The sequence below is a fragment of the Diabrotica virgifera genome, chromosome 1 (assembly GCF_917563875.1).
Source record: "Diabrotica virgifera virgifera chromosome 1, PGI_DIABVI_V3a".
In the NCBI taxonomy this organism is placed as follows: domain Eukaryota; kingdom Metazoa; phylum Arthropoda; class Insecta; order Coleoptera; family Chrysomelidae; genus Diabrotica; species Diabrotica virgifera.
Window position 1 is genome coordinate 79,956,456 of NC_065443.1, and position 15,498 is coordinate 79,971,953.

A 15,498-nucleotide genomic window follows, 5' to 3' on the forward strand; every position below is an offset into this window, starting at 1 on the left:
TGATGGTGAGACGGGGCCTTTAGGTTGAAGCGGATTGTTGTAAATAAAAAAAAATTATAATAAATTAATGTAATAGGTATTATTAGATATTATATTCCATGTAAGAGAAGAAAGTGAATATTACAATAATTTTATTATCAGAAATACGACAATAACCAACAATTATTGACGAAACCGTAGTTTGTGACAGGAGTGTTCATTTTATTTCATAGAAAAATATTATGCAGGGTGGTTTATTGCATTCGCCCCGGTCTCTGTATTACGGGAAACGACTTGATATTTAAAAAAAATTCTTCATAGAAATATACAGGACCAATGTGAATTATGCAGGGTGCTCCAAAAAAATAGTAATATAATCAAAGTTATATTTTTTCTTATGGAACACCCTATATCAGATAACATTTTGGAATTTTTCTTAAAAAATAAGCTGTACTTTTATAAGGGTTCTTCATACCTAAGTACAAGGTGTTTTGATTTATTTCGATTTTTATAAAAAAAATTATATAAAGGTTTTATAAAAAAGTAAATATTTATGAATCTAAAAATCGGTGACAAATTTTTTCTTGGATCTTAATAATATACTACTCAGCGTATTTAAATAGATATTTATGGTAGCAAAATTTTGTACAGGGTGGTCAAAATATTATATTGTTCTATTAACAAATTCAAGCTGTAATAACTCATTTATTTTAAATTAAACGCCCTACATTTTATTAGTTTATCGTATGGAAAATTTACTTAGCTTTTAATCTTTTTAAGGGTTCCTATACCTATCTTTGTACATGGTAGTTAGAATTTTAGATTTTTCTATTAACAAATTCAAGCTGTAATAACCTACTTATTTTAAATGAAACACCCTAGGGATTTATAGATTGTTCGTATATCTCAGAATTTAAGACGTTTAGGGCATCTTAAATAAAGTTTTCTTCTTAAAATAAACTCAAATAAACGCCCCCTTAAATATTTTACCATACTTTTGAAACGCTGTGTATATAAAGATTACAGTGGAACCTCGATAAGTCGGATTAATCGAGAATGCGGGCAATCCGGGTTATCGAAAATCCGTGTTAGCCGTAGAATATAGTAAAAATTAATCAAATACGGTATCCTTAGAGATAAGCTCCATTATAATTTCAAAAACATGAAATACATTATGCACAGTACATGTGAATTACGTACAGTTATATACAGTATTGTTCATTCCTTGGTAAAAATTTCAGTCAGTTTCGGTTGTCAATATTAGGTTTTTATTGTTGAAATGTTTGTCTGATGAAAATCGGTCCCGGTTAGCCAGACTTCCGGGTTATCGGAGGCCGACTTAACGGGGTTCCACTGTACCATTTGTTTTTTTATTTCTTTATTATTTATTTAATTTTAATATTATATTTTTTATATAATATTAAATATTTCGAGTATCTTATATGGTCGCCTAAGTGCACATTCAGAAATTGGAGAATATAAAATTGGTTTAACCCTTAAATGCATGATTTTTTTTGTTGATGTTACATATCAAAAAAAGGCCTTTAGCGGAAGCTTAGAAATGATGAAAAAATAGTAAAAAAAAAGTTAAGTTTAATTTTAAACACTTGTTTTTGACAACAACAAGTTTGTTGCCAAAATTCTACATTGTGCATACAAGGTCAAGTAAGGATATAAAATCTACATTGTTAATTTACACGAAAATTATAAAAACAATTAAGTATTATTTCTATTGAAACACAGTGCCACACCACATTTCTGACATTTTGTATGTGTAAACCCTTTGATAAAGTTCGCCATGAAAAAATGCTACATATTCTCAAAACTACCGGTCTGGACGGTAGGGACATTAGAATAATCGCAAATTTGTATTGGGTGGCCAGGCTGAATGTGTTAGGGTTGCGAATCAGTGCTCTGAAGAAGTAAAAATCAAGCGTGGAGTTCGACAAGGCTGTATATTGTCACCAATGTTGTTTAATCTTTACGCTGAAACAATCTTAAATGGAAAACGCAAAAGAGGGAATACTCATTAATGGTATGCTTATGAACAATATCAGATACGCAGATGACACCTTGTTGCTGACTGGATCAATTGAACATCTTCAAGCGTTATTGAAACGAATGGTGGCATTCTGCGCGATATATGGACTCAAACTCAACGCAAGAAAAACAAAGTTTATGGTTATTAGTAAACAGGCAGCCGTAAATAATAATAAATATAACGTAACAATCGGTAATGACTCAATTCAACGAGTAAGTAATATTGTATATCTGGGTACTCATATTAATGAAAGCTGGAACCCTAGTACAGATTATTTGATCTGATGATAATATTATGTACCTACAGTTGACTTGGAAGCCGGTCCTGACATCTTGGGTAATTCTGAAAACTATACAACAATAGAGTAGGTATTATATTTTACAAGGGATTATTCAGCTTTACAGCTGTTATTAAAATAACTTTTATAATGAGACACTAAATTTCTGGATACAGATAAATTTTTCCATAAGCGTTATAATAACAAAATGAAAACTGAAACAATGAGAAATTTCAAATACAGCAGCAATACATGATTTTTTTTCAGCATAAATAAAAAATCGGTTTATCAATAACACACAGTATTTGTCAAGGAAGGGAATCAAGAATTTGTAAAATGCATTATGTGTTCCGTTTGTGGAAGAGACATTAATTGTTACTACGTTTTCAAGCAATTTTTTTGCTCCCATTCATGTTTTTGTCTTGAAAATTGTACATTAGTCGAGTTAACCGACATTCCAGCAACAGTTAGTTAGGTACCTTAAAAAACAAAACACCAAATTAAAGGCATTGTTGAGTTTGTTCCTCCTGAAAACGAAATAACAATTGGACATTATATTTCCCACTGCCGACGAAATAACAATAAATGGGAAATTTACGATGATCTTAAAACTTCGGTGGGGTCAAACAAGACAAAAAGCAAATCTTTTGTTTTATTCTTGATTATAGACTATGTTTTCTAACAAGTTTTCTTCAAATGATCAGTGCTATACGAGTCCCGAATCATATCGTTTCCATAAACGTTTGTGGGGCACTACAGTTTTAGGCAAAATTGTAGCGCAACATTATATCTTGTATAACCTATTTTGTTTATGCAGAACATATTACACGCTTTGGCAAAAATGCAGAACAAACCTAGCACTAACTTGTGGTTTATTCAGATTTTCTCTAATCGTTTGGATTCTATATGGGCAATACAGCTTTACGTAAACTTGGAGCGCCACATTATATCTTATATATATTTTTTGTTTATACAGAACAAATTACACGCTTTGGCAAAAATGCAGAACAAACCTAGCACTAACTTGTGGTTTATTCAGATTTTCTCTAATCGTTTGGGTTCTATATGGGCAATACAACTTTACGTAAACTTGGAGCGCCACATTGTATATTGAATAACACTTTTATTTTTTTAGAACAAACTTCAAAATTACAGAACAAACTAGAACAAACCTAGCACTAACTGCTACAGTTATGAAAAGATATATTGGGAACTGGGGCAATACAGGTTTACAGACATATCCGTGCATTATGATCTTCCTGTCCGAAATCCTTGCTGCTCCTCTTGCATAGTTATTCGTTCGTTTATCTTTGTCGCTATAATTCTTGTTGTCAATTTGAGTGTTGTATTTAAAAGATTTATTGCTCGATAGTTATTGGGGTCCTTCTTATCTCCTTTCTTGAAGAACCTCAGCATGATCGCTCTTCTCCATTCATCTGGTATTCTGTTCGTGGCGATTAATTTATGAATAAGAAGTTGCAGTTGTTGTACGTACACCACCATATTATAAGAGTTCATTTGGTATTTGATTTTATTTGGTGTTTCTGGTAAAGATTTTTCGTTTTCTTTTTTAAAAATTTCTGTCAGGAAGGCCACCCACGTATCCTCTTTTATGTGTTCTATTTCAACTAGTTCTTTCATTTCGCTTCTTTGTTGTCTTATGAAGCGCCTTGTTTCTGTTGTCCATAGAAATCCATCTCTAGTCCTTTTGTGAATCTTTCCCAGTATAATCTGTTATTGTTTTTCTTACCAATTGATGAGTTTCAGTTCTTACTCTTTTATAGTTTTCATATGATTCATTCGTTTTTTCTGACCTATATTTTAGGAAAGCTTTCTTTTTTTTGGTGAAAGTTTTATTTAACCTCTAGTGTAAACCATGGTGTTTTCGTTGACCAATTTTGGTTTTTGTTTATTATTTTCGTTCCAGGGGCTTTCCGGTAGCGTCCAGAATATTTACAGAATTGACATGACGGAATTTTGACAGAATTATTAAAAATAATTAGCAATAAAATTGGTCGCCAAGATGGACCCTGTACCCATTTTTCTTGCCGAGATATAGCTTTAACCGTAAAGCTAGCAGCACCCACTGTTTCTCGGAAACGGCTACAGCAATAAATTTTTTCTTTTCGTAATAAATTAGCAATAAATTAGTAATTAATTCCTTGGGGTTGAATTTTCGATTTTCATAATTTTTTCGGGGGTGAGTTTCGCGCTAGGGGATGATGGGGTAGTTTTCGAGATTGGTTAATATATCAATCAAGAGCAATTAATTAGCAACAAAATATGTCGTTGAAATGGGCCCTGTGCCCCTTTTCATTATCGAGATGTAGGGTGGGTGCTGCTGGCTTTACCGTAAAGCTAGCAGCACCCACTGTTTCTCGGAAACGGCTACAGCAATAATTTTTTTCTTTTCGTATTAAATTAGCAATAAATTAGTAATTAATTCCTTGGGGTTGAATTTTCAATTTTCATCATTTTTTCGGGGGTGGGTTTCGCGCTAGGGGATGATGGGGTAGTTGTTCAGGATTGGTTAATATACCAATCAAGAGCAATTAAATAGCAATAAAATATGCCGTTAAAATGATCCCCGTACTCCTTTTCATTGCCGAGATATAGAGTGGGTGCTGCTAGCTTTACCGTAAAGCTAGCAGCACCCACTGTTTCTCGGAAACGGCTACAGCAATAAATTTTTCCTTTCCGTAATAAATTAGCAATAAATTAGCAATTAATTTCTTGGGATAGAATTTTCGATTTTCATCATCTTTTTGGGGGTGAGTTTTACGCTAGGGGGTGAGTTTTACGCTAGGGGATGATGGGGTAGTTTTTTGGGTTTGGTTAATATACCAATCAAGAGCAATTAAATAGCAATAAAATATGCCGTTAAAATGATCCCCGTACTCCTTTTCATTGCCGAGATATACAGTGGGTGCTGCTAGCTTTACCGTAAAGCTAGCAGCACCCACTGTTTCTCGGAAACGGATACAGCAATAAATTTTTTATTTCCGTAATAAATTAGCAATAAATTAGCAATTAATTCCTTGGGGTTGAATTTTCGATTTTCATCATCTTTTTGGGGGTGAGTTTTACGCTAGGGGATGATGGGGTAGTTTTTTGGTTTGGTTAATATACCAATCAAGAGCAATTAAATAGCAATAAAATATGCCGTTAAAATTATCCCCGTACTCCTTTTCATTGCCGAGATATAGAGTGGGTGCTGCTAGCTTTACCGTAAAGCTAGCAGCACCCACTGTTTCTCGGAAACGGCTACAGCAATAAATTTTTTCTTTCCGTAATAAATTAGCAATTAATTCCTTGGGGTTGAATTTTCGATTTTCATCATCTTTTTGGGGGTGAATTTTACGCTAGGGGATGATGGGGTAGCTTTTCAGGATTGGTTAATATACCAATCAAGAGCAATTAAATAGCAATAAAATATGCCATTAAAATGATCCCTGTACTCCTTTTCATTGCCGAGATATAGAGTGGGTGCTGCTAGCTTTACCGTAAAGCTAGCAGCACCCACTGTTTCTCGGAAACGGCTACAGCAATAAATTTTTCCTTTGCGTAATAAATTAGCAATAAATTAGCAATAAATTAGCAATAAAATATAGTCTTAGTCTGAATTTGGTCTTATGAAGTGGTGCTGCTGACTTTACCGACATCAGCAATTATGTTGCATCGTTGTTCTGTTCTTACCAATGAATATAGAATCTTAAAACTAGGGGAGCATGGGTTACAGTGAACCACTTTTTATTTGGAGCGGTGTAACTCAGGAAAAAATATGCATATATGTCTGAAATTTGGATGATGAATGCTATAACGTACGAACTTCTGCTCTCATAAGTGAAACATGATATAACCAGATGTTTGGTACTCATTACAAAATATTTTTTTCAAAGCGTCACTTGGTTCAGTGTGCCCCTGTCCTTGTGAACAGTGAACCAGGCTTATGGGTAACAATGAACCAAATGGGGGTACAGAGAATCAGCCGGTTTCTTGAAGGGAAGAAAACGCATGATATAGCAAAACCTTTAATAACTCACTACTACTACAAACTAGCGGATATCTATTTGAGTAAAATTTAATTTGAATGAATAGAATGACTGTTGTCGTTTAGTATTCCCACAGATAGTTGGTTTTGGTAATATCAATTTTACGTCTGACAGTGCAACCGGAGATACATCTAAAACGTCTGGCAAACGGAATGTGTTTTCCATTTTATAATTCCTCCTTAAAAAACTTACTTGTACTTCTTGTTCCTTGGCCTCTTGTAATACCTTAGCAACGTAATAGACTTTACCATTCTTCCCATTGAATTCAACCAACACATAGTCTCCTTCACTGGGTAATTTTTCTAATGGATTAAAAGAGTCGGGGGTTATAAGATTCTCCTCGTCACCGCTTTCATAATAGTCTTCTTCCTCAGAATGAACACTGAACGTATCTTCTTCATCTGTTGTATCTTCTGGTTCTTGAAACACTTTTTTCTTTATGGGTTGCGCTTTCTTCTTTCTCTGCTTTTCTGCTTCGCGCTCCTCAATTTCCATTTTTTCTGGGGTGTCCGTGGCTATCATAGATTTACCCTTTCGTTTTGGTTGTCTGTTATTTTTCCTCGGCCCAGCCTTTGGCAGCCCTCGGAATTGATCCGGAGTTACAAATTCCAAAGATATTTCAGCCTCGGAGTCAGGAGTTCTACTTCTACTATGTTGGGCTCCGACTGCCAGTGGATTTTCTGGATTGAAGATTTGTCCATCTGGAGTATTTCCATCATTTTCAGTAATGGGTCTGTTAGTAACTTCACTTGGTAAGAAGTCTATGTCGGTAAAAACATTTCTATCGTACGGGAAGATGCCGGTCGTCTTAAAGGCACTACAAATATTTGACGGAGTCATTGCCTTCAGATGTGCATCCCCAACGCAAGCAGCTACCTCATAAATGATTAGAGGTTTTCCTGGATTCCGCATCATCCAACTGTCTACAGCTGCATTGTAAGCAGTTTTGAAAGGTTTGTAAATGCAAACGTCTAAGGGTTGCATCTTTCCGGTAGAATGAGGAGGAACTGTTAATATTGTCACACCATTTTGCTTTGCCAATTCAATGGCTTTTATGCAAATGTGAGCTTCAAAGTTGTCCATTATCAGTAAGCTGGGGGTTTCTTTGGTAGTGTTTGAGAATTTAATAAAGTGTTTCATCGTGTCTACAAATAGTGTGCTATTCATCCACCCAGACTGTGTAGCCAATCCTAACGTGCCGGTGGGAGCCCCATTTGTCATGTGATGCTTAAAATGGACACGAGGAAAAATCATGACTGGTGGTAAAAAATTGCCGGAAGCATTGACGATACAACAGGTAGTTACTAATGTTCCCTTTTCACCACTAGTGACTTTGCTGACCTGTTTTTGTCCTTTCGCTGCGAGCACCTTTTGAGATTTTTGCACGGTCAGGGAACTAGTTTCGTCAAGATTATATATCCTAGTCCCATCAGCAAATTCGGGTCTACGTAACATAACTTCTTGTAACTTATCATAAAATATGTTCACATTATGTCGGTTAAATGACGTAGCTCGGGACAGGCTACATCCCTCAGGTGTCCTAAGGCTTAATCGGGGATGTCGCTTTCTAAAATTGTATAGCCATTCGATGCCAGCAATCTTTCGATCATTCCATTTTTCAGGAATTTTGACGTTGTTGACTATTGCCATTTCGTAGGCCAGCTGACGACATTCCAGCAGTGTTAACCCGTAAAACATTTGGCTACATTTTACAATGTAATTGACCAGTGCTTCTTCCTGGATGGCTGTGAAAATTTTATTCACTTCATAATTAGGAGTTAGCCGTATTGGTTCATCTGTATTTTTAAATTTTTGCCAATATCTTCTAACAGTCGGATAGAGAATCCCTTTAAGTTTTGCTACACTTCTTATGCTTTGATTTTCTCTCGATATGAGGTCTAAAGCACTTCGCATCTGCTCTTCACTGTGCATGCCAATGTTTGTTTTTCTAACTCGGTTGCGTGGCATTTTGAATCTAAAAATAAATAAACATAATCAGAATAGTTATTTATGAAACAGTTCGAGAAGTATGCTTTTTGCGAACGCACGCGATACTTAGAGCACGAGCGACAACGGAGCGAGTGCTATACATCGCGTAAGTTCGCAAAAAGCACTCCACGCACAGTTTCATACAATATTTTATCTACTCTTCGATAAACAAATAAAAAAACTGTAACTCTTCGTCACTGGAATTCATTTCTATTCTACAATTTTTAGAACTTTGACATTTAAAAATCCTAACTACTTTCAAACCACAAAACTGTCAAAAATTTTGTTGTAAGTCATTGCTCATATTGTCATCACCATGACAACGTGAAAGTTAAGGATCTTTGATTATATGAAAGTGTGCCAAAATACCCATTGAAAGTGTGCGGAAAAGTACATTGTTACTTCACGCACACTTTAAACCCATCACGCACTGCTATCTATGACAGTTTTCACAAACTAAAAACTGATACATAATATGATATAGAGTAGATAAACCAAATTATGATTAATGAAATTAAATGCATACATTCTTAGTATAACATTTGTATAGTAAACCATTATGGGTTACAGTGAACCAGGTTCAGTGTAACCCATTCGTCAATGGTTCGCTGTTACCCATCGCCACCTATTCAACTAAAAAATTTATTTAAACAAAAATAAACTACATTGATTTGAAAGACAACATAAACAGTATGTACAAAGACCTATTAAGTAGCTTGAAATTATAATTGATCTGAGTTGACCGCCAGGCTTGGAACAAAACTAATAAATAGAACAATGTGAAAAAAAGCATTCGACTTACCGTTCAGCAGATATGGAAATACACATCTACACACTATGTTAGCTTGATGCGGACTAAAGTAGTAGCGTGTTCCGTAAAACCGGCAGATATTTGAAGAATAGAGTTGGGCGATAAAGTGCATAGGCAAAGAGTGGGGGCTGCTGGTTCACTGTGTAACATGGTTCACTGTGACCCAGGTTCCCCTACTACTACAAGGGGCGTACAATATTTACAATTTCGGAGAGAAATTAAAAAGTAGCTTTTTTTATTTGAAGGTATTGTGTCAAAATTTAACAATTTTGAAATAAGTAATTTATATTAATATTTTATATTATTGTACATTTGAAGAGGTTAGGCGGCGCCTACCTTGCCTACCCCAACGGGCCGCCCTTTTTGTAGAGGGAGATGGTTGAAAAGTTTTTTGCGGAATGTAATATAAATTTCTTTACTAACTTAGAGTACGGGGTCGGTAAATAGACGTCAAAGGTAGAATTCCTCGTGAAGTAGTCATGATTAGGTTTTGGTGGAAGTGGAAAGACATGTAGATGTTTACGAATTAAACAAACAGTTTCTAAAATATACAAAGATGGAAGGGTTAAAATTCCCTAATCTTTGAAGTAACTTCTGCAATGTGTTGTTCTTCTGACGCCAAACAGATATTTTATTGCTCGTTTTTGTAATTTGAAAATAACATCGAATTGGGCAGCTGTACTCGAACAACGAAAATATGTTATTTTGGAATGGATATACATATAAAAATGATAATGGATGGATCTCTACCTAAAGTAACGACACAAGAAGGTACTTAGCACAAAATCAATTGCAATAGAAACAGGAGTACGGCAAGGCGATTCCCTGCCAACCACACTATTCAACATAGCAGTAGAAGGAACAACTAAGGCCAATGGAACTAAAGGAACTATAGCCCACTTCTGAACACAAATAGTTGCATACGTAGATGCCATAGTTCTGACGGGAAGAGACAAGGAAAGATTAAAAGAAGCAGTAACAATCCTAGCAAATGAAGCAGGGAAAAGAGGTCTAAAAATTAACGAAGGAAAAACAAAATATCTACTCTGCTCTAGAAGAGAAGATAACATAACGAGAGAAATCAAGATAAAAACTACACTTTTTAAAGAGTTCAACTCGTTTAGAAGTGTTTTGAAAGAGTATATATTTGTGAGTAATTCTGAATGGCAAAAATAAGAGAAGTGAAGAAGTAACGGAGTGAATACTAGCAGGCAGTAAAACATACTGGAGATATAGGCTACTGAAGGATAAGAACCCAGAAATGCAAAACAGAAGTATACAGAGTTTCAATCAGACCAGTAGTTACTTATGCACCTGAGACAATGTGCCTCACAGAAAAAAAAATGAAATGTGAAGAAGACTGAACCATGAACTACGAGAAATAATGAAGGGATTTATTTAGATTTATTAAGGGGCAGAGACTGAGATGGCTGGGACATATAGAAAGAAGGAACAACGACCTCTGGTTAAGAAGATCACCAGATGGAAGCCACAAACTGAAAGACCAAGGGGAATACCCAGAGAGAGATGGGAGGACCAGGCCATGAGAGATATCAAAATCCTGAAAGTGAGAAACTGGAGGCAACTATGCACACATCGAAATGAGTGAAAGAAAATTGTAACGAAAGCCAAGTCATACAACAAATTTTGACAACACACACAAAGAATGCGGAATGATTCACCGGAATAAGCGAATCAGAAAGGTCTAAGAAGTAAGACCGGCAAACATTCCATCCGCAATAAAGGCCTTGATGATGAATTTTAGTCAACCTGTTTTGGGTCCGCCACTGTTAATTAACGTTACTTTGACGTAAAAAGTACGTTTAAACAAGGCAAAATTTTAAAAAATCGGCTAGTAGATATGTAGGGGTGTAAACTATTCAATGGCCGCGGCTGTACATTTTTTAATAAACTACATAGTATTTTTTGTGAATTTATTATTAACGTCAACAGGGTTAATGTTTTAAAATTTTCATTTTAAGCATCTCGTCGTCACTTCGAAATTGCTTTTCGCATGTTTGACCTCAACGGAGATGGTGATGTGGATTGTGAAGAGTTTGAAAAAGTTGCGACGCTCATCAGACAACAGACCAGCATTGGATCCAGACATCGGGACCATGCAAATACAGGCAACACTTTCAAGGTACAAAAATGCTCTTAAATCTTAATGTGAAAATACTAATAGTACTAAAGAGTTCTGGACTTGTTATCAGGTTCTCGTTTACGAGACTCATAATATGCGACAGTTAATATGCACTATTTTTTATACTGGTGTCGCCACTAAGTCATTATATGCACAAGCAAACACGTATTATCATTGTTTATATAGTCATAGTTGATAAACGCAACGAATAAATTTGTTTGCTTCCAATTGAGACAGTCACCAGGTGCCACCACCATTTCTGTCAGGTTTGCAAGGTCACGCGTAACTAGGATAAATCCAAAATGCATAGACACCAAGTTGGATTTGACCCTATTCATAACACACCAACTCGCCTACATGTTAAGAAAAATAAATATATGGAAGAATATATTTAGAAATTGAATTAATGATGTCACGCTATTATAATATGTATAATGTATAGTAGCATGACATCAATAATTCAATTTCTAAATATATATTCTTCCATATATTTATTTTTCTTAATATGTATGGGAGTTGGTATGTTATGAATAGGGTCGTATCCAACTTGGTGTCTATGCATTTTGGATTTATCCTAGTTACTCGTGACATTGCAACCCTGACAGAAATGATGGTGATATCTGGTGACTGTCTCAATTAGAATCAAACTTTATAGGGCTTTTCATTCACAGTCATTTGTTTCGAGCTTGTGTCATATTTCGTATAATCCGTGTATATTAATATTATACACGGATTAAAAACATATGACAAAAGCTCGAAACAAATGACAATCGGTGAAAAGCCCTATTCGTTGCGTTAACCAAAACTATAACTATTAGGGCAGTCAATGAGGGTATTTGGCTCCGAATTCCATCCTACTACATCGATTTACTTGATATTTTCACAGTAAGTAGGGAATAGCTCAAGAAACAAAGTCTACCCTATGCCGATGCGCGCTTTATTCTTGGGGGTAGTTCCCACCCCTTCTCGGGGCTGAAACATTTTTTGGTTAAAATAGCCACGGAAGAGGCTAGAGAACCTAATTCTAAGCAAAAACTGTTCTATAATTATTTTTTGAAAACTCAATACTTTATAAGTTATTCGTGGTTGAAAATTAGCCATTTTCATTGAAAAATGACACCATTTCGCGGATTTTTGCGAATATGTACCTTAAAAACTATGCATCTAACAAAAAAACTATATAAAATATTTTTATAGTTTATAAAAAAACAAAGAGACTCGTTCCTTCATAAATCTTCTATTTAGTTATAATACAAAAAGGGATATGGTAGGTGAAAAGAGTTTGATTTATTGGTACATGCTCAAATCGGTGTATTTAACTTGAAATAACAGAGAAACGGTCGATTTTTGGTTTATAATGATACTAATAACTTTCCTTTTTCTCCATGTAACTCGAAAATGATAAGAGATACGAAAAAAAGATACCGCACAAAAATGTAGCGTTTTTTAGATAAAAATTTCTTTTTTATTTCTCATTATTGTATCTCTTATCATTTTCAAGTTACATGGAGAAAAGGGAAGATTTTTAAGAAAATTTAAAAATGCGCTCTATAATTTGATCTTATTGTTTTTCAAAAACCATTCATTTTAAACCCGTCCAACTTTTTGAACATAGAAATAACACTATTATAAAATGTATTGTAGAAGTAAAACGATGCATTTACATTCTGGTGGATGGGGCTTAATATTACTTCTCATTTTTTCTTAAAATACATTAGTTATCAATTTTGTTTGCAGCATATCTCGCTTAGTTTGAATGTAATGGACCTTTAATATTGCTCATTTTAAAGGTCTTTTCAAGCACTATAAAAGGTGTTGGTAGCATTATACACCTAAAATCGACCGTTTCTCTGTCATTTCAAGTTGAGTACACCAATTTGAGCATGTACCAAAAAACAAACTCTTTTCGCCCACCATATCTCTTTTTGTATTATAACTAGAAGATTTATGAAGGCAAGTGTCTCTTTGTTTTTTTATAACCTACAAAAATATTTTCTATACTTTTTTTAGTTAGATGCACAGTTTTTAAGGTATTCGCAAAAACCGTTCGAAAAGGTGTTGTTTTAATGAAAATGGCCAATTTTCAACCACGAATAACTCAAAAAGTATTCAGTTTTCAAAAAAAATATATAGAACAGTTTTTGCTTAGAATTATTCTCTAGCGAATTCCCTAGTTATTTCAACCAAAAAATTTTCCACCGTTGAGAAGGGGTGGGAACCACCCCCCAGATAAAAGCACACATCGGCATAGGGTAGACTTTGAATTAGGAGATAAGTAGAGGCTATTCCCAAAATTTCGTTAAAATTCATGCACTATTCTTGCTCCCATTGACTGGCGTATATACCCGTCCAGAAACTCTACCGACAAACGAAGACAGAAGATTCTTCAGATAATTTTAAAACATTTTAACCCAATTCGCTTAGTCCGAAAATGCTTCCTAAGGGAGCTAGAGCTCTTTGAAGATGGCGTCTTGTAATTACTTTTTCTTAAATACCTCCAGAACGCTTCTATTTAGAAAAACAAAAATAGGTGCGCGTATTTATCTTCCAGAGATAACTCTACTCCATCCATTGCGAATTTCTGGTACCGATCATAGGCGTCCGTTTTGGGTAGGGCAACGGTTATTTTATCGCCTAACTTTTTTGTCTTTCATTTTTAAGCATTTTTAACTCTGAATTATTAAATTGTGAGGTATTCTAGTACTAAAAGGTACTATTGATTTAATTCGATAGGATACACCGTTTTCTAGAAAAATCGATTTGAAAATTTTTCGTTTCTTGAATTTCAAAAAAAATTTTCAAAAAAAACTATTTAGAAAGACGAAACCTGGTACATTTATTTATATTCCAGAGATGAATCGATTTCATTAATTGCAAATTTCCAGTATCGGTCATAGGCGTCCGTTTTGGGTAGGTCAACAGTTATTTTATAGCATAACTTTTTTGTCTTTAATTTTTAAGCATTTTTGACACTAGATGATTAAATTATGAGGTATTCGAGTACTAAAAGTTACTCTTGCTTTAAGTTGATGAAATACATATTTTTTTTATTTTTTTTTATTTTTTTTTTTTTTTCAAATTCCAAGAACAAAAAACTTTCAAATCGATTTTTATGGAAAACGGTGTGTCCTACCGACTTAAAGAAAGAGTACCTTTTAGTACTAAAATACCTCACAATTTAATAATCCAAGTACCAGTATCAAAAATGCTTAAAAGTTAAAGGCAAAAAAGTTATGCGATAAAATATTCTTTGCCCTACCCAAAACGGACGCCTATGACCGGTACTAGAAATTCGCAATAGATGGAATCGATTCATTTCTGGAAAGTAAATATGTATACCAATTTCTGTTTTTCTAAATAGAAGAATTCTGGAGATGTTTAAGAAGAACTAAGTACATGACGCCATCTTCAAAGAGCTCTAGCTCCCTTAGAAAGCATTTTCGGATTAGGCGAATTGGGTTAAATTGTCTTAAAATTATCTGAGGAATCTCCTGTCTTCGTTTGTCGGTAGGGTTTCTGGACACCCTGTATAAACAATGGTATTATACACCATTCACTTACATAAATTTATATAAATACATGTCTGGCTGTGATCGCACTGCCAGGCCGGAAAAGCACCACAATTTCGACACGTAGATACCATAATTATCATTTATGAACCCTACACTGATCACATGGTCGCTTTTCTATACTTCAATTAGACCGAAATGCAGTAAAAATCATCAGCATCCGACCGTGATTCCAAAACCGATACTTTCTTGCAGATAACAAACAATGTCCGTTGACGTCATATAAACATGATGGATCACTGCCCAATCATGTTTAAGCTTAATGAGATACTTTATGGAAATAATGTATTCAGAGTTAACTATATGAACATGTATGTGAGAGAAAAATGTATTATGTTAGGGAGTTAGTTAATCTCACCATTATTATTTTATTTTAGGGTGTTAACTCCGCTTTAACGACATATTTCTTTGGACCAACTTTAAAACAAAAATTAACCATCGAAAAGTTTTTGGAATTTCAAGAAAAACTTCAGAAAGAAATTCTAAGCTTGGAGTTTCAAAGAAAAACTCCAGACGAAAATGGAAATATATCCGAAGCCGATTTTACCGAACTGCTTCTGGCCTATGCTGGTTATCCCCAAAAGAAGAAAGCTAGGATGCTAAAACGAGTCAAAAAGACGTAAGTATACATTTTTTA

The 15,498-nt window shown here is 34.6% G+C and overlaps 1 protein-coding gene across 6 annotated transcripts in view; it reads left to right on the plus strand.

The window, feature by feature from the left end:
- LOC114327219 (calcium uptake protein 1 homolog, mitochondrial) overlaps positions 1–15,498 on the plus strand; it is a 137,011-nt gene that overhangs the window by 105,288 nt on the left and 16,225 nt on the right. For all 6 annotated transcript variants that reach the window (XM_028275758.2, XM_028275760.2, XM_028275757.2 and 3 more), the window contains 2 exons: positions 11,132–11,292; positions 15,239–15,480. In XM_028275758.2, coding sequence (XP_028131559.1) covers positions 11,132–11,292; positions 15,239–15,480 — 403 coding nt within the window. The remainder of the gene's footprint in view (positions 1–11,131; positions 11,293–15,238; positions 15,481–15,498) is intronic.